General features: G+C 40.2%; 2 protein-coding genes across 2 annotated transcripts; both read left to right on the top strand.

Annotated features, from left to right (window-relative positions):
• The first annotated feature begins 3,476 nt into the window (after positions 1-3,476).
• Positions 3,477-12,828, top strand: LOC136436917 (galactose-3-O-sulfotransferase 2-like). The gene is made up of 7 exons (XM_066431314.1): positions 3,477-3,588; positions 6,557-6,669; positions 6,872-7,259; positions 9,383-9,612; positions 10,308-10,586; positions 11,748-11,940; positions 12,435-12,828. Coding segments are annotated over exons 2-7 (1,182 nt in total). The 5' UTR covers positions 3,477-3,588; positions 6,557-6,579; the 3' UTR covers positions 12,437-12,828.
• A 5,008-nt stretch (positions 12,829-17,836) lies between these two features.
• Positions 17,837-18,985, top strand: LOC136437507 (zinc transporter ZIP1-like). The gene has a single exon (XM_066432121.1). The coding sequence runs from the start codon at positions 17,896-17,898 to the stop codon at positions 18,910-18,912; it is 1,017 nt and encodes a 338-aa protein (XP_066288218.1). The 5' UTR covers positions 17,837-17,895; the 3' UTR covers positions 18,913-18,985.
• The last annotated feature ends 1,004 nt before the right edge of the window (positions 18,986-19,989 follow it).

Here is a 19,989-nt window from a genome sequence, read left to right as displayed (position 1 = left end):
AGTAGTGCGGAAACACAAACAGACAAACACACACACACACACACACACACACACACACACACACACACACACACACATGCACACACACACACAGACACACACACACACACACACACACACTATTGTTGGTTTATTTATTGGTATGGCTGTTCAGCACGCACAGCCTGTGGCTATTACAAAGACAGTGCATTTGGAATTTTGAAATGGACAGTATAACAAGCTATAACAAGAGTTCCACGACCTCATATCTCCATGAACAATTCTATTCATGCAAATGACTTACACATTTGCATAATATATCATTGGTCATAAACACCTTTATCTAACTTACACATGTTGCAATATTGACAGTCCTATAATTTTCCAATTAGATGAATTATGGTGTTTTTGCATTAATTATGCAAATTAGGAATTTATTTGCATAATTGGTATCTGTTGATGCTCCACTTTCCACAACCTAGATATGTTACTTGTATTTGAGTCTGATAATGAAAAACACTGCAAATATACGTCGATGAAGATTAGACATCCAGGTAATAAGATACACCAAAAAAGCAATTACCCCAATAACTCCAAACTCTTAGATTGTCGTCCAGTTGTTTCATATCCAGTTGTTTGAGTAATTGCTTTTTTGGTGCACTGCAAATATAGATTTTCCTCATTAGCTATGCAAATTAAGTCACAATTAGCATAACTTGCACTTCATTATGTATATCTCTGTCTAAGCTACCTGCATACTAAGTATCATATTGACAGTCCTATAATTTTCCAATTAGATGAGATATGGTGTTTTGCATTAATTATGCAAATTAGGCATTTATGTGCATACTTGGTATCTGTTGATGATCCACTTTCCATAAACTACATACGTTACATGTATTTGAGTCTGATAATGGAAAATACTGCAAATATATATTTTCCTCATAAGCTATGCAAATAAAGTCCCAATTAGCATAATTTGCACTTCATTGTTTACATCTCTATTTAAGCTACCTGCATACTAAATATCATGGAAATCCGTTGTTCCTTTGTTCAGTTATTCTCCTTAGAAGATTTTCACAAAAACGCCCCTGCAGTTTCAGAGGAAGCTGCTAGGGGGCCCAAACCTACATCACTTCTTTATTACATCACAAGCTATCTGCCACCCAAAAATCAAGACCGTAGCACGTCCACGTCAAAAGATACAAAAACAGAAGTTCTGCTGCAGTACCAAGGTCACATATCAGGGGGCCCAAAATCGACCTTGAATCCGGCTTCCCAGCACCTGCCCAAATACCAAATATCATCGAAATCCATTGAGAGGTTCTTGAGTTATGCTGACTAGAGTAGTGCGGAAACACCCACAGACAAACACACACACACACACACACACACACACACACACACACACACTCACACAATATCTCCATTTTTCATGGAGATAAAAAAACGGCATATTCAGCATAATTATTTGGCAACGTACACGTATTTCCCACCCGAAGAAACGACCTCGGGATTAAGATTTTCAAAACTAATTTCTTCTAATACATTGTGGCACGTTTTAAAAAGTGTTAAAAAACGTTTTTAAACGTACCACAATGTATTAGAAGATATCAATCTAGTCATTTCACAGCATTCTTTCTACAAGGAGAAAATAAATGCATATATGTAACGTTTATACGTTAGCTTTTAAAGCCTGCACTGATTTCACCGAATACTTCAGGAATAAGTTTTTAGTAATTTTTGAGCATAAGGCAATTTATTTATCTATTTATTTATTTATTGGTTTATTTATTGGTATGGCTGTGGCTATTACAAAAACAGTGCATTTGGAATTATGAAATGACAGTATAACAAGCTAGAAAACATTCTAAGTACGTGTACATAAAAACTTGTATATAAATGGTTTACTGTTGTATAATGTAATAATGTTCAAGACAATGTATTTGACAGCAAGACGTGACACCGACAGTACAGTAAATGTATTCTTACCGTGTAGAAAAAATGGACGACAATGTTAGAGCTCTTAGTCTGCAGTGCTTATCGGCAATGGAGAGTGTGTGAACCGGGAACAATTATATAAACCGGTCTATCCACCACTTATACATACTCGTAGAAGGCCAGATGTACCCTGAGGCATTACAGCACAACCCAAGTCTCACGGGGGGTGATGGTGTTGAAACCCCGTCCCCCTTTTCCTTCCCCACGAAAATATACTGAGTGAGGCCCTGAAGTCTACGTAGACGCCCCCCTCTTCCCATAAATACGCCCCCCCCCCCATCAGATAGTTGTGTTGGTGAAAATACAACCTTACTAAGTAACGTTATATGTACGTAGTAGATGGCCAAATCACGTCACAAAGCACGTCACATGTAATAACGTAGCTTTTAATCTCTGCACGGAATGGCTACGTCAGGAGCAAGATTTCCGCCTTTAGGTGATGTATTTGGCAACAACAAGAAGTACTCGAAGAGGGAAAGCCTCTGCCAGTAAGGGTGGAAAACTATTCTGACTACTCTTTTTACACAGCATTGATAGCCATCACTACATGCTTTATATAGCGAAATACTACATGTTATCACTATCAATATACTAGTATGTCTTTTGAACCCCGGTTCAGATCTAGAACTTGTACAGTGAAAGCATTCCTATCTTGGAGACGAAGTGGACGACAATGTAAGAGTTCTAAGCCTGGCAGATCTAGTCCATTCTCGAGTCACTTTTACGGAGAGACCTTGAAAATAACCGGTCTGATAATGGTACCACAGTTATCCCGAGGCACGATTGAACAACGCAAGTAGGTGCGTGTGTGTGTGTGTGGGGGGGGGGGGGGGGGTATGAAACTACGAAAAATATGTAGAAGGGGATAAGATTGTAGTGTTGCTGAAAATATAACCCAACTGGTCAAAAAAGGTCGTAGTCGGACCAACGATGACGTACTTGTGTGAGGTACTGTAGATGGAGAATTCTTCGCGGGGATTTAATTTCGCGGTAGGGAGAAAATGGAGTGTTCGCGTTTGAAACAATAGTAGCACAACAGTCACACAGTGTAACGGCTTTTTGCCATGGTTTTAAGTTCGCGATGAATAGCTAACCGCGAAAACCGCGAACATAAAACCACCGCAAACATTTCTGCATTTGCAGTAAGTCATAGTAAACCTCGTCATAGTTGGGTGAGTAGAAAAACATCAGCAAGTAATCATCCAGTGTCCTTGACACGTTTGCGCACTAGTTAATAGATGTATGGGCGTTCCTACAATTATCCCTCTCTAATATCGCCTGGATTAACTCATTTTGACACAAATGAGGTTTCATTGGGATACAATATATATGTAGAAAATATGATGTGATAGATGTTTACCAAAATATACAAAAAAATAGCTTAAACCGTATATACTCCGGTGGTCGTGACAGATAAAAAGGTCCTGTTCACTCATTGTCACTAAATATGTCAAAGGTGAAACTTTGCCACGTAAAACAAATTAACTGAACTGAACTAAACTGAACTGTGTGTCGGATCCGACAGTATGTAAGCAGACGGATCTAGCTAATGCAAAAGTTATTCAGTGACAGATCAGTTCTGTACATTGTCGTCCTTTGGTCTCACAGGTGGGAGCACATTTATTGCACAAACTCGTTGAAGTGGTTGTATTCTGTCATCGTAAATAAGGTTTGAAAGCTAAGTTATTGTATGTAGTTATAGAAGTCATGCTGTAATCAGTCAAGATTCGTTTTTAAAAGCTAGATAGTGATTTTGTGGGGTTTTAAGTACATCTTGTAACGCTTGTAGGTTACTGAAATTAGAATCGGACATTATTTTGTTGGAAAGTGCATGTTATGTGGAAAGATGGGGTAATTGGTGGGCAAAGTTGGTAGATTATGCATATTTCTGCATGTTTTTGTTTAAACCCCGCTCGGTGTGAAGGGTTGCTTAAATCCTGTAAGACAGGGACGTAAGCCGATGGACCGGTGTGGGGGACCTTGAGGTATTCAGTCGCCAAGTGGCACATCAAAGTACTATTATCGACAAGAGTCCAAACTATCGGATACCCGGGTACAAATGCACGTTTTTAAGTTCACCCATCCATGACGTACTTTATCCATTTATATGAATGGCGTACTTCTTAGAAGCACGGTTACAATGGTGCAAATTGGACTACGTTTTAGTTCACCAACAACAAAATGGTCATCCGGACTACATGTTTTCTTTGTGTCCCCATGACGTCAGTGACTTGTAGGTGTGGTAACAAGGACACCTATCTCATTACCCCTCCATTACACACCTTATGCCAAACGGAGCCTCGAACTTAGTCACTGACGAAAGACGGCGGATGCTTCACGTCTGAAACGTCAGACCGTTTCTAAATTTGGTGATTCCTTTTAATAGTCGCCCCAAAGTCAGAGGTTATTGGAACTTTGTGAGATTTTGATGCCTAAAAGGACGTCAACAGACAGTTTAGGTTGCCATCCATGGCCATTCATGCAGAAGTGACTCGAGCAGATTTGCAACACTGCCGCCCATTTTGTTTGTTTCACAGGTAGGGCTATATTTACTGTACAGATTCTAGTCTTTTTACGAATTAACGTAAGAATGAAAGGAACTTTGGCCGCCGTGAATAGGGTTTTAAAAGCCACGTAGAAAGTTCTCATGCATAGTTACTATTTTACTATCTTGGAAAGTATGTTGCTGATAGCTATTGGCTTCATGTAAAAATACGTCAATAGTTCTAATTAGCTGTACTGGCTTGATGTGATGACGTAAAAAGTGTCTCTCTCCACACTTACTGACCACTGCTTGTGGTGCTTTGATAAACCATGTTACGCTCGAAAGTTACTTAGCTCCTGTTCCCGAAATAGTCGATTTTAGGCAGAAAATATGGACAAGGTACTTCTTTATTACCTTCGCCGAGAAGGTTATGCATAGGGTAGCGTTTGTATGTATGTTTGTTTATTTGTACCGACCAGCATTACTCCTGAAGGCTTGGGTGGATTGTCTTGATATTTGGTAGGTGGGTAGGTCTTGATGAGACTAGGAAATTATTAAATTTTGGGTCCCCTAGCGGCTTGTAACGGTACTGCAGCGGAACTTCCTGTTTTGATATCTCGTGTTCTGGACAAGCTATGGAACTGATTTTTAGGTGGTAGATAGCTCTTTGGACAGTGAGTAAGTGGTCTAGGTTTGGGCCTCTTAGCAGGAGCAGGTTTTGGTTCAGACTTTGAAAGAGAATAACTCAAGAAGGGCTAGGTGGATGGTCATGGATTTTGGTAAGTAGATAGCTTGAGTGATGATGTACATGATAAGATACTTATTATGCAAATCAATATCTAATTTGCATAATTAATGAGGAAAGTTTATATAGCAGCCAAATTCCATGATAGGACTCTCAAACATGTAACATATGTATCTGAGGAAGAGAGAAATATTAATAGATATCAACTATGCAAATAAGGACCTCATTTGCATAATTATGATAAAATACTTTAACTCAAGGTGGGCTTGATGGATGGTCATGAATTTTGTAGATAGCTGACGTTATACTTTGAATGATTGGATGATAATTATGCAAATCAGATTCTAATTTGCATAATTAATGAAACAATTTTAAAAACCTGCTGTGATTATATGACTATTCAAATGGAGGAAGAGAGGGATGTTGATATGTTGATTTGCATAATTGATGATGTTAGCATAAACTTCTTTGTTAAACTTATACTTTGGGCAACGTCTGTTATTTGGGTGTAGTATGATTTATTATTGATGAGAGACACTCCTAATACGTCAGTCATAAAAGGTTTAAATCATTTGGCGATGGTATGAGGTCGTGAAACTCCAGTTTAATTCTTAATTTGTAAAACCTAATGATGTTAGCGACTTTCGCGGTCTATAGTCAACCGATAACCATTCATGATCGCTAATATTTGAGACAGTGATGTTTGTTTCCCTTGATAAAATTGAATGCCATGAACTTCTAACAGCCCCCCCCCCAGCTGCTAACATTATTTACTGCAATATCAAATTCATTTTCCGTATGTGCGCACGCCTCAGTGACCATGGGTTAACTCTGCGCTTTGACCGTAGTTGGGGCTTATAATCCTATTAGGTCATGTAATATTTCATTCTTCGTGCATTTAGATGTTCAGGAAAGTTGAACATTATTACATGGAAACCATGGATATCAGGGCCTGTTCAAATAACGTTACTAAGGCTATAGATAGAAAAACAGATTGCAAAAAAGATTCTTAGACAAATGTAACATCACTTACATTGTTACCAATATCTGATTGCGATTAAATGATATTTATGTTACCCCTCGCGGTAACAGGAGGGTATTTGGGGGTATCAGAATATTGTCGCTGTGTAGTTAAATTGCTGCCTAGACCCAATGTAACGTAAGGTTGCCTATACAATCTTTGATTCAGATAAATATTATCTCTTGGAACTGAATAACTGTTCTGCCCCTGAGTACTCTCTAGTTTCTTGATTGCAAATAGCTCTCTAGGCACCATTTTTGAAACCATCAATACAGAAAAAATGTTGCAATAGCATAATTCTACTCTTCTGTTTTCCAATCACTAGTTAACGACTTACTGAATCCAGTAATGGCAACCGATTTGCTACAAACCAAAGGATATACTGCTGTGATATTATCCTTCTTCGTTGGATATGCAGTTGTCTACAATTACACAGAGGTAAGTGAACTATAGTTTAGTCAGGTACTATCTCTTGTAAACAAATTATAAACTTGTACAATTGTTTCAGGGATAACAACAAAACACAATATTGTAATTCTAAACTTAAAAAACTTCTTGTAAACTGGATTCAGTTTGGAGCTTTAAGTTTGTGTGCGTAATTTGTGAATGTACCTTTTTTTTACTCTGTATCTCGCAACAGGGCAACACGTTTTACAAAATAAGTCACTTCTCAACATCAACACGAAAGCCAGAGATTTTGAACGAAGAAAAACCACCTGCATTCAAAATGCCCGTATTTAACAGTTGGGACGAAAACACTTGCTCCAAGCCAAGACAACAATTCGTCTTCATCAAAACGCACAAAACAGGGAGTATGACCAGCGTAAACATCTTCCAGAGATACGCCATTTACCACAACCTCACCCCACTCATAGCGAGGGCGACGAGTTACGTCTCCTGGCCCTTTCCTCCGGCGGAAACGGATTATGTACACACCAAAGGGGAACGTTACGATGCCCTGTTTGGACACATGCGGTACAACAAAACATGGCTACGGTCCAAGTTCCCAGCCAACACAGCATATATCTGTAAGTATACCTTTCTTGTAGTCCTTAATTGTAGTTTCCTCCACTCCAGCAATATTCAAAGGATGTCCTTACCCTCTTAGTTCTTACATATGTTTTCAATGATATGAAAAACCATGATCTATGGCAGCATTTGGGCACATCATCGGGCTTCCTGATGGCCATCATTAGTACTGCAGCAGAACTTTCGGTCTTCGTATCTTTTGTCCTTGACATGCTGTGATCTTGATCTTTTGGTGACGGATAGCTTTTACTGTAAGGAAGAAGTGGTGTAGGTTTAAGTCCTCTAGCGACTGGCTTTGAAACAGCAGGGACCTTCATGTTAAAATCTTTCAAGGGGGGATTAATAAACAAAGAGATGATGCATTTCCCTCCAAGATACTAGGATTCGGTTTGCAGGTAGGTTGGGCAGAGATTTACGTTATGGTATGCAAATATTTGCAAATTTGGACTTAATTTGCATAACTAATGAGGAAAAGCATTGATTGCATTGTTCTTCCACTACAGGGCTTTGTAACATGTATAACGTGCAATTCATGACCGTTGGTATATCAAGAGTTACCAGTTATGGAAATAAGGGCCTAATTACGTTGATGAAGGTTAGACATCCAGGTAGCAAGATACGCCCAAAATAGTAACTCAAGCAACTGGATAAAATTTTGCTTTACCTTACAAATTTTATCCAGTTGCTTGAGCAACGATTTTTGGCGTAAGGGCCTAATGTGTATTCAAAACACAGCTTACATGATTCCAAACACAGCTGGGGTTATTGTTCGGACTAAGGACATTTGTTCATAACAGCTGAGGCTCAGCTTTCCCCCCAGGTTATCATAACCAGTTTTTAAATCTCGTGTTCTGGGCATTCTAGAGCCACGTGGTAGATAGCACTTGTGCTAGGCCCTCTAGCAACCTGTTTTGGAACTGCAGGGACGCTTTTGTCAAAATATTCTAGAGAGGATAACTGCAGATAGGAACAATGAATTTTCATGACTTAGGATTATGTAGGTAGATTAGACGGAGATCTGTACAATGAAATTCAAATTACGCAAAATAGGAGTACCTTTACATAATTAATGTAAAATTCTGTCATAGCGGGTTTTCAATGTAAAGGATCAGGACTTGCTGTGCTCTTGACATTTGGTTGGCAGATAGTTTTTGTTTAGGTTTGGACATCCTTAAATCTAATGAGACTGCTTGGGCGTTTTTGTCAAAATCTCCTAAATAGGATAACTTAAGATAGAAAATACGGATTTCCATCATTTTAAGCATGCAGGTAGCTTAAGCAGAGAACTATACAAATGCACAAGTTATGCAAATGAGGACCTAATTTGGATAATTAATGAGGAATTTATATAATTTCATTGTTTTTCTCAACAATAAATGTAGTAGATATGATTTATGGCAAGTGGAACATAAACAGACACATAACATGCGATTAAAGTGTCTGATATCTAATACAAAATGGAAATTATTATTTCAAAATAATGATAAACGATGGGAATTTTATACTTGTGCTATGTGTAGTGTGCTAGTAAAAATGAACATCACCATGCATTGATTATGTAGATGTTTAGTTCATTTGCGTAAAAAATACATAGGCTCTAGATATTTCATGTGAGGCCGTGTGAGGTCGCCGGACTCTAATCTATCCCTATCTCTAACATGTATGCTTCCTTAACAAATAAGAGAAATTCTAAGACTGGTGTTTTGAGTGCTAACCAACCTTTACTTTGACGCAATGTTATTATTATCTTAGTTAACTGGTATGTAACTGCAGACTTTGCATATTCAATGAAGAAATTCTAAGGTCACCGAACTATAGTGTACAGGGCTATATTGCAGTGATGTATGCCACGAGTTAGTACAAAATGTTGCTTTAAAAATTGTGAAATGGTTGTTTTCTCCTAGCCTCCGTTGCAGGCTCTGAGCCAGCCCGTAACTATCAGCCAACCCCGTAACTATCAACCGGCTAGAGGGCTGATAGTTACGGGGTTGGCTGATAGTTACGGGCTGGCTGCAAAAAGTGTATTATTTAGCCCCCCAAAAAGCCAGTTCGGAGCCTGCAACGGAGGCTAGTTTTCTCCTTCTTTTTCTTACTTTCTCTTTCTTTCTTACCTTGCAAACAGCTCTAATTCGAGAGCCTCTCAGCCATTTGAAGTCCTGCATGAAGTTCTACAGTCTTCCAAACCTACTCAAAATCACGTCTATAAATCCCGTCAAGACTTTTCTGCAACACCCGTGGCAGTACAAGAACTTGTCTGAGGCACACTTCAGTTTCTGTAATGTGACATGGGACGGCACCAGAAACCACCTGGCCTTCGATTTGGGTTACCCTACAGAAGGAGCAGATGATCTGGTACCAGAGCATATCATATTGTTTTATCATAACAGCCTTCTAATACCAATATCAAATTAGGTTACTATGGTTGAATTTGATTCGATGTGCTGCCTCAAATGAAATCTAATTTGTTGGTTCTCAGAAAAAAGCTGTGGCAAAATCTGGAAATTATTCTTTAAAAATAATGATAATTGAAAATAATGATAAACTGGATGATTAAAGTAAAAACAGATTTTAATGTAAAATACTACACCTTGGTACTTAGTTTTAATGACAGTGCCTATACTAAAATTTAAGTTTTTCTCCCATCTACGTGTTTCCATTGTCTCTTTTTAGTTAACTTGCACTTTTTGTAGCCTCTGCCAGGCTCCACAGGTTGCTGGACAAATCGAGCAAATTGGCCAAATAGACGGTTAACATGCCAGAGAAGTTAGTCCGCTATAGAAGTTACAGTTTGCGATCTCTAGATGGCATATTTAACCCTCTCTCCGTAGCCGACTCCCCTAGCATACTATTCACTTTATTTGGCCAATTTCTACTATTTTTCCAGCCATCCGTTGGGCCTGGTAGAAGCTATAGTTTTTGTATTTGGCTCAAACATAGAAATACAAGGCGTTGAAAGGAGTACATGTTTTGACTTACATGGATGCAGTTAGCACCTGCATGTAGCCGACTTATCATTTGTTTCGTCTCTTTTTAAAAATTCTCACCAGGAAGCAGCTGAAAGCTACATTAAAGAGTTAGAATACGACTTCACCATGGTCCTGCTGCTGGAACACCTGGACGAGTCCTTTGTTCTCCTCAGACGTCTGATGTGCTGGGAGATACAAGACGTCGTATACGACAGCGTTCCGAAAAACGTCAGGACTTACGGATACAAGTCATATATCCCCACCCCCGAGGAGCTGGCCAACCTCCGGAAGTGGAAGGCCGTGGACTACCTTCTGTACGACACGTTCAACAGGTCCCTGTGGAGGAAGATTGCAGCACAGGTAAGGCCATACCAACAATGAGTGGCATGGTGTGGCTCAGAGTGGCATCGTGTGGCGCAATCGGTAGGGTGTTTCGCCCAGAAGCGAGAGGTCCCGGGTTCGAAACCCCGAATTGCCCCGATGTTGTGCAATTGGGAAAGGCACACACACGACTTTCCTCACTCCACCCAGGTGTAAATAGGTACCTGGCTTCGGTTGGGGAAGGTCGTATTGAGGTCACCTGCTGGCACCGAATGGCAGCCGCCTAGAGCCTTGCGACAGTTCCACGAAGTGCAAGTGTGGAGCATCTATGTATCTATCGTGTATTATGTGATTGTAAACCCTGCAGCCATTGCACGGGTAATTTCTGACCAATAAACCATTATCATTATGTTTTCGTAAATAGTTTAGTATATCAATTTAGCAGGAGGTTTTGACGAAACCATGGTCAGGAGGATACAAAGCTCTAAGTACAAAATCATATTCCTTATTCAATGGCACCATCCGCAGAGCAATACTGACTAGTTTTGTTTTGCACTGCAGCTAGGTGTCGCTGCTAACAGATGCGGGCCTAAAATTTATTACACGTGATAATCATAGTTATTAAGTAGTTGATGTGGTATTTATAATGCACTCTCGAATGTAAAAGTTGCCTGTGTACATATTACGTAGATGTTACTGATAAGCAACAATAATTAGCGAATTATGTAAAACATGCCTGTCAGAAACTCGTTACCATGGCAATGAGAAAAATTATGAACTCACGTAACATGAAATTGTTGCCAACTGAATTCTAGCAAAAGCCACCAAGTTTGGCGGCTCTAGCATCCGCTGTTCTGGAGTTATGCGACAAGAAAGTCGCGGGCCTCAAAAGCCCCCCCCCCCGTCTGAATAGGTTAAAGTGTTTATGACACTAAAATACAATATTTTCTTATCATCTGTTTTAGGAATAGTATCATACAATGAATATAAACGTTAACGACAAATACACATCCTTCTGATGTTATTCAACATTGAAGCATAAGAAACCATACTTCCAGCTTTTGATTTTTCTCTGATCTTCCCACCAGGAAATTACATTAATCAGTGACTTTACACCACACCTCTACTTACAGTTTCTATCAGAAGCTAGTATTGTTAGGCTATGTCGTATCTATCATTAACTATTTGTTGCTCACACAGGGTCCGGATTTCTACCGAGAGCTCCAATTCTACAGGGAAGTGAAAAGAAACATCAGCTGGTACTGCCATGAAGAGAGAAAACGGAAGCCAAACCTCACGATCACCGTGGAAGCTTCAAACTGGAGTCCACAGTTTGTCGTCAATGCCGACTATTGTACGGCGATAGAGACCAGGGTACGTTCAAATATACAATGTAGGTAGATAATCTTTCTTCCTGAATAATATACAATAGGTTGATCCAAGCTGAATTGTTTTGATTCTTCATCATTATGTTTTGGCCAAATATTTCTAGTCTATTACGTTATCGTTAGTTCAGTTATTGTCTAACTCAGGATTTCTGTTTAATGAATAGTTATATTTCTAAGTTAATTCCTGTATTATTTGTTATTATTTGAAATTTTATTGTTGCTATGTACTATCATGTAAGGGGTTGAACCCCCAGGGAATCGTTGAAAAACGCCGATACTGTATTTCTGGTTAAACAAATAAACAAACAAACAAACAAACAAACAAACAAACGAAAGTTCTGCATATATCGTTGTACATAGTCTGATGATGACGTTCAGTATTCTCAGTGCGCAAGTTCATACCGTAAAAAAAATCCTTCTCATCTGCCCTCCTTCCGTAAAATTCAGTCCCCTACCAAAATTAACTTCACGTGTTTCCTTCTTTTTAAATTTTCCACAGGAACTGATATTGATGGAAAAAATACGACAAAAGCAGTCATGGAAAGAGGACAAGCGGTGGGCTATCGTTCTGCCTGTTCAAAATGTACAGGCAATTATCAAAGGACGGCCAACATTCAAATACAAGATTGAAGAAATAAAATATAGGGGGGAATTACTTCAGAAAAACAAAAAACAAAAGAAACACGTATATAAGAAAAGAACGCATCCTAGACCTCGTGGTTTGTAGAGCACGTAAACTGTATGCCCGGGTAGAGATTTCAATTTGACATAATCGTTGATTCTGTCGATAGCTAGGGAACCGGACTTTTCAGCTCCCATTCGTAGTAGTAGTAGATTGGTTTATTTCACAATAAGTTTTTTTTTTTAAACACGGAGTAAATTCATGTATTGCAGCCTCGTGCTGAATTACACTGCTTTTCTGTTACAATTATCACCAGTATTTAATATGTAGCTTATTCGATATTATAAGTACACGGGTTGTAACTATGTAAATACATATATGGCATATACAGACAAATTACGTCACATTTAAAAACCTATTCAACTATATTTGCATCTAAGTTAATGCATCATGCTAACATTAACCATGAGTAATGGTTGTTCTGTGTCTTACATTTGTAACTTATACAGGGCTCGAAATAGTGGGCGGAGAAGGTCCCCCGAAAGTGCGAAATGGAACGAAATGGAACGAAATGGAACGAAATGGAACGAAATGGAACGAAATGGAACGAAATGGAACGAAATGGAACGAAATGGAACGAAATGGAACGAAATGGAAGAACGAAAACAACATATGTAACATTCAAATGAAATACCAGTAGATAGCGAATTAGAAATGAACAAAAATGTCAAAGCAGGACACTTTTGTATACCTAATGTCATGTAAGAACGAACATATAATGGACAAAGTATGTAGTCATATCTCCAAATGTTTCAGAAAGAGAGAAGAAACTAATAGGTGATCATCATTTAGCTTAGCAATAGCCCACAGTTTGCACGTTTTTGAGTTGTTGTTTTTTTAATGTTAGTGTAGTATTTTATCAACTTGTGTTTTGCATTATATTTCTTACAGGCCACATGTGGTCTTCTGTGTATTTAGCCCTTCTGGACAGGAATATGCAATAAAGACTATTATTATTATAAGGAGTAGACCGGAACAGGAAGCATTTTAAGTACAGAAGTGAGTGGTAAATACATAATACAACGTGTTTTATTTCTCGTATCTATGTGGTAAGATTAAATACAACGTTTTTGTCACGTTTGTGTGGCTAGATTCTTTCCTGAAAATGGAGGCGCCACGTGCAAAGAGACCCGCCGCTCTTCCTTGTGTACCAACGATCTGCAATTGAACTGCTGCAAATAGCAGGGAAAACAAGCAAACGGAACTGAGTATCGAAGTTAGGACTAGATTATACAGTTGGTGGTAACATTGCATCTCATAATTCACCAAGAGGGCATGAGGCAAGCGTTATTTTATTATTCATACAGCGTGTTCGGAGCTATTCTCCCCCAAATGGGGCCCCGCATACAAATAAAGCGCCATTGTTGCAAGCGCAACGGAACTGTGGGCTACGCTACCGACAGGTTGAATCAAACTCCGACTTTCCAGTTATTTGCATACGGTTTTAGTCCATAACTAGTATGTAGTAGCATATGCCTATCTCCGCAACAACGATTTTTATACAACCAATTGTTCGGCTCAAAGTCAGACCCCTGTCGGAGAATGGATCCCTCCGTTAATGACATGCAAATGAAGCTCTGCGCTGCGTCACCAATTTCACACATTTCACACTCCATTCAAACACGGACGTGGAGCCCTCTGGAGACATTTCTGCTTCCTTGTTCACGACAAAACAAAGGGAGGGTGTGAACGAGCAGGGCATGTATTTCACGGTTCACACAACGCGCCGACACGCTAGCTGTATAAATAATAAGATTACGCTTGCCTCATGCCGTCTTGGAGATGCAATGTTACCACCAACTTCTGTATAATCTAGTCCTAACTTCTATACTCATTTCCATTTGCTTGTTTTGCTTGCTATTTGCAGCAGTTCAATTGCAGATCGTTGGTACACAAGGAAGAGCGGCGGATCTCTTTGCACGCGGCGCCTCCATTTTCAGGAAAGAATCTAGTCACGCAAACGTGACAAACATGTTGTATTTAATCTTATCACATAGATTCAAGAAATAAAACACGTTATATTATGTATTTACCACTCACTTCTGTATTTAAAATGCTTCCTGTTCCGGTCTACTCCTTATAATTCGCTATCTACTGGTATTTCATTTCATAATGTTACATATGTTGTTTTCGTTCTTCCATTTCGTTCCATTTCGTTCCATTTCGTTCCATTTCGTTCCATTTCGTTCCATTTCGTTCCATTTCGTTCCATTTCGTTCCATTTCGTTCCATTTCGTTCCATTTCGTTCCATTTCGTTCCATTTCGTTCCATTTCGCACTTTCGGGGGACCCTGCATGTGCACCTGAGTGCACCCAAAATTGGAGCTGTGCACCTAATGTTTGACATTTCCAGCTATTTCCAGCTATTTTTGCACTCTATGGGGTAACAGTTCTCTTGTACACTAGCAGAATATTCTTGAAATGTAGGTATCGGAAAAAAGCAATATAACCTTTTGTTGTACATTGTACTTTATTTCATGTATTGCTTGGTTGAAATTATATCCAGATTTCAAAGTTCGATAATCATTGACTTTCTCTTTTCGAATTGCTGTTCCACCCTGTGTATTTGTGGTTAACACTTGCGCCATGTTCTAAACAAGTTTCGCGCTAGTTTGTAAAATTGTCGGAGTCATTTTGGGGCCGCGTGCAAAACTTGCAGCTCATTAATATTCAACCACTGTTAACTTGCAGGGTCGTGTCTCCGGGTAATTGACTCGTACACAGTATAAGCAGACAGTCAGCGTTTCGCCGGCGAGGACTTTGTCAGGCAGACCCAGCACTGTGTCACGAGGTATATGTCACAACGTATATTACGTGTAACACGTGAGGTCTACAATGGGACATTTATTCTTAAAGAAAGTGTGGCATCAGTCATTTATTCAACTGCCTAACTATTGTCGTATTTCGCTTCTGTTAGCATGTGATTGATGCTTCGCGCCAGTTTGTAAAATGGTCAGAATGATTTTGTGGCCGTGTGGAACAGGTTCACTAGAGCTGTGTGCAAAACCTGCGGCTCATTAACATTCGACCATCGTTAACTTGGAGGGCGTGTCTCCAGGTAATCAGACCGTAAAGGTAAACAGCGTCTCTGTAAGGACTTTGTCAAGCGGCACTGTGTCACGAGGCATGTTACGTGTAACACGTGAGGTCAATCATGGGACATTCATTTTTACATTAAAAAGTGTTGCATCATGTCACTTATTCAATTGAATAGCTCTTGTCGCATTTCTGTTCTATTATATGTGTTTGACACTTGCGCCATGCTTCAGACAAGTTTCGCGCCGGTTTGTAAAATTGTCAGAATCATTTTAGGGCCGTATGGAACAGGTTCACTAGAGCCGTGTGCAAGACCTGCCGCTCATGAATATTCAACGCCTGTTAACTTGCAGGGGCGTGTCTCCGGGTAATCGACCTATACACAGCAAAAGTACACAGTCAGCGTTTCGGCGAGGACTTTGTTAACTTGCGGGGATGTCTCCTGCACACAATAAAACCAAACACTGGTTCATTCAGACATAGTTATAGGCACGTTTACAACGCGGAGTCGCCGTCAGAAGTATATCATATTTACTAACACGCATTAGATAGCAATTACTCCAGAAGAACCCCCCCCCACACACACAGGCTTAAAGGTCCACTTTCGCAGGCTTGAAGGTCCACTTTTTAATGTTTTTTCAAGGCGGATTTGTATCACCAGCAACGCCACAGATCTAGAGGCTAGAATCCTAAAAAAAAACTTTCTCTGATTTTCCTCTGAAATTCTATAGAAAAACACAGGACATGGCCTTTCAAAAGGTTCAATTATTAGAATTTGAAACGTTCGAGGGTCCACTTTTTAACGTCCAATGTTGTTGTTTTTCAAGGTGGACATATTTGTATCACCAGCAGAGCTGGAATCCTAGAAAAAAAGCTAACTTTGTCTCTGATTTCTTTCTTTGAAATCCTCTCAAAGACACAGGAAATGCCATGTCAGGAGGTTCAATTTTTTTTAATTTCCGGGGGGGGGACATATCCCCGGAACCCCCTTGGTCCCTTAAGCATTAACAAGACCCCCCCCCCCCCCCCATCAAAATCCTGGCTACGGCCATGGAATCAACAGCCCTGAGTTACCAATGCAGCTGAGAGGAACATGGATGACCTGAAACACAAGAACATGGTAATAGGGGTGTTTTCTAAAATACTACATGACCAATGAAAACTGCTACGGTGTCACGTCTGATAGTTCCTGTCTTGCACACGGCTCTCGTGAACCTTTTCCACACGGCCCCAAAAAGATTCAGACGATTTTACAAACTGGCGAGAAACTTGTCTAGAACATGGCGCAAGTGTCAACCACAGATAACAGAACAGAAATGCGACACGAGTTTAATAGTCATTAGTCACTGAATCTAAGTGACTGATGCCATACTTTCTGTAAGGATAAATATCCCATGGTAGACCTCACATGTTACGGGTACTTTACCTCGTAACACAGTGCTAAGTCTGCCTGACAAAGTCCTCGTCGAAAAGCTCTGACTGTGTGCTTACACTGTGTACAGGTCAATGACCCGGAGACATTCCCTTTCAGGTTAACAGGTGTTGAATATTCATGAGCGGCAGGTTTTGCACACGGCTCTAGTGTACCTGTTCCACACGGCCCCAAAATGAGTCTGACAATTTTACCAACTGGCGTGAAACTTGTCTGGAGCATGGCGCAAGTGCCGACCAGAGATACATAGTGTGGAACAGAAATATGGCAAGAGTTAGCCAATTGAAAGTGACTGAAGCCATACTTTCTGCAGAAATATATGCCCCATGATTGACCTAGCTCACGTGTTACACGTAACATGCCTCGTGACACAGTGCCGCTTGACAAAGTCCTTACAGAGACGCTGTTTACCTTTACGGTCTGATTACCTGGAGACACGCCCGTCAAGAAGGGCAGGTTTTGCACACGGCTCTAGTGTACCTGTACCACACGGCCCCAAAATGATTCTGACGAGTTTACAAACTGGCGCGAAACTTGTCTGTAGCATGGCGCATGTGCCGACCACAAATACAGAGAGTAAAACAAAAATACGACAAGAGATAGTCAATTTAAAGTGACTGTTGCAACACTTTCTGCCGAAATAAATGACCCATAATAACTCTCACGTGATACAAGCGTCCCAGACATACCTAGTGACATAGTGCCAGTGGACCCACTCTCTCACGATCTTTAAGCCGAGACGGTGCCTTAATCAACGCTGGCCTAGTTACCTCATAAGTTCATATCAAACTTGTCTAGCTACCCTGAAGGATGGACCTGATCTACGTACAAGTTCTGACGTTGTTCGGACTTCTATTTTCATGTTTGGCGTCGTCCTTGATCCCACTGGCGCTGGCACGGAGGGCGTCCAAAGTGACAACGCTAAGCAACACACTCAAGTCTCGCTTTCTTAGCAATGTCAACAGCTTCGTTGGGGGAGTTTTACTTGCAACATATTTTCTTCACCTGCTGCCAGAAGTCAGGGAGGACCTTGAGATCCTGCACGGATACGGAATCGAGATCTTACACCACTACCCCATGGCGGAAGCGGTGACGTGCCTCGGGTTTTTAATCGTTCACCTGATCGACGGTTTGACACCCCATTGCTCACCCCAAGAGCAAAGTTCGGCCCAAGACGAGCGTCAGGATCGATATCGACGTCGAGAATATCACAGCAATGAGGCGTATGCACATGATGAGAACGTGATAGAGATAGAGGAGATGAGGGAGGAATCCAGTAAAACGGACAACGGGACCATCAAACCTTCGGAAGATGAACAAACCACAGAGCCATCGGACAGTTCTGTGGTCTCACATAAGGACAGTTCCGGTATGAGTGAGGTGCACACAATTCTGCTTCTAGTCGCTTTAAGCGTTCATGGGGCGTTAGAAGGGGTAGCAATCGGTCTCCAACCCACACAAGCAGATCTCCTGTGGCTGTTCTTCGTAGTTGTCGTCCACAAATGCATCATAGCCCTAAGTCTTGGGCTAAACGTCGCAGCCGGTCCCCTGTCATGGCCCTATAAGATCGTGACATGCGTAGTTTTCAGCACATCGGGTCCTATAGGACAGGGCATCGGTCTCGTGGTAACCAAAACGGACGCCGGCGGTCTCGTCACCGGTATTTTACAGGGGGTGGCTACGGGAACTCTGGTACATGTCACTTTCATGGAGGTTCTGGCCAGCGACATGAAAAGCAAAACTAGCAATTTGCTAAATGTGCTGTCTGTCTTCATCGGATTCGCCCTCATCGCAGGGTTGACTTTCCTGCCGCATGGTGATCACTGAAAAGGACAATGGGTTTAGTTCATAGTGGATGGCATTCGCATTATGCGAGGGTCACATTTCCAAACCGGGGCCCGGCCGGGCAGCTTGTGGGAACGAAAACTTTCATATAAAAGACAACGAAACACACAAAACTTAAACTTAAAAATTACTCCTTACCATACGTCATGTATATTTTTGATATGCATTTTTTATTCTTTGTTTTCTCGAACAGCCGGGTAGGGCCCCGGCTTGGAAATGTGACCCTAGCCTTAAGCAGGTGCCAATGAATTATCTAAACGAAATCTTTTACCCAATGGCCAAGTTTTCAAAAAATTTTCAAAATTTTTCAAAAATTGATCAAAAAATGTTCACAAATTTTTCACAATTTTTTCACAAATAGTGCTATAATGATATTCATGTATTGAGTAAAGGTGTACATTTTATAATTGACTAATCTTTAATCAAGAGGTTATTTCTATATCATGATATCAGTATAATTGTTTTACATGTCGAGGGGCAGCTACTTTGAGCTCTACGCACAGGAAGCATGACTGCTTTTTAGATAACATGTTGTAGTGATCAACAGTATATACATATTTGCCTTCACCTGTAGAAGACTTTGTTCAATTTTTAGCATGCTTGGCCACAATTACCCTGATTGATATAACAAATGTGTAAACAAATAGCTGGAAGTGGCTATAATTATCAGTATATATATAGCAGTATATTTAGCAGTATGTATAGTGATCAACCGTATATATGATTGCCTTGACGTGTAGAAGACTTTGTCCTATTTTTAGCATGATTACCATGATTGATCTAACAAATGTGTTAACAAATAGCTGGAAGTGGTTATGATTATTTCTTGACATTGTATAGTCTTGAGTAGATGCTATAGGGGATCGTTTTGTGACACCTTTAACGTAAGCACCTTATGTATTATATATAATATGCTGGTGAATTGTTTAGATGTGTAATAGAGATTCCTCTGTAGTTCACTTTCATCTAAGTTTGCTCTTTGTTTGCTGTTTCTAAATAAAACTTGATCAAAATTCAAATGTTTTTACGTGTATTATTTGAGTTCAAAGTAGAAATATA

Source organism: Branchiostoma lanceolatum, chromosome 6 (genome assembly GCF_035083965.1).
Source record: "Branchiostoma lanceolatum isolate klBraLanc5 chromosome 6, klBraLanc5.hap2, whole genome shotgun sequence".
In the NCBI taxonomy this organism is placed as follows: domain Eukaryota; kingdom Metazoa; phylum Chordata; class Leptocardii; order Amphioxiformes; family Branchiostomatidae; genus Branchiostoma; species Branchiostoma lanceolatum.
This window is presented reverse-complemented; position numbering and strand designations above follow the sequence as displayed.

Coding starts and splice junctions, on each gene's coding strand:
- LOC136436917 (XM_066431314.1), top strand. CDS start 6,580: ATGGCAACCGATTTGCTACAAACCAAAGGATATACTGCTGTGATATTA. Junction 9,613..10,307: donor CAGAAGGAGCAGATGATCTG/GTACCAGAGCAT, acceptor AATTCTCACCAG/GAAGCAGCTGAAAGCTACAT. Junction 10,587..11,747: donor GGAGGAAGATTGCAGCACAG/GTAAGGCCATAC, acceptor TTGCTCACACAG/GGTCCGGATTTCTACCGAGA.
- LOC136437507 (XM_066432121.1), top strand. CDS start 17,896: ATGGACCTGATCTACGTACAAGTTCTGACGTTGTTCGGACTTCTATTT.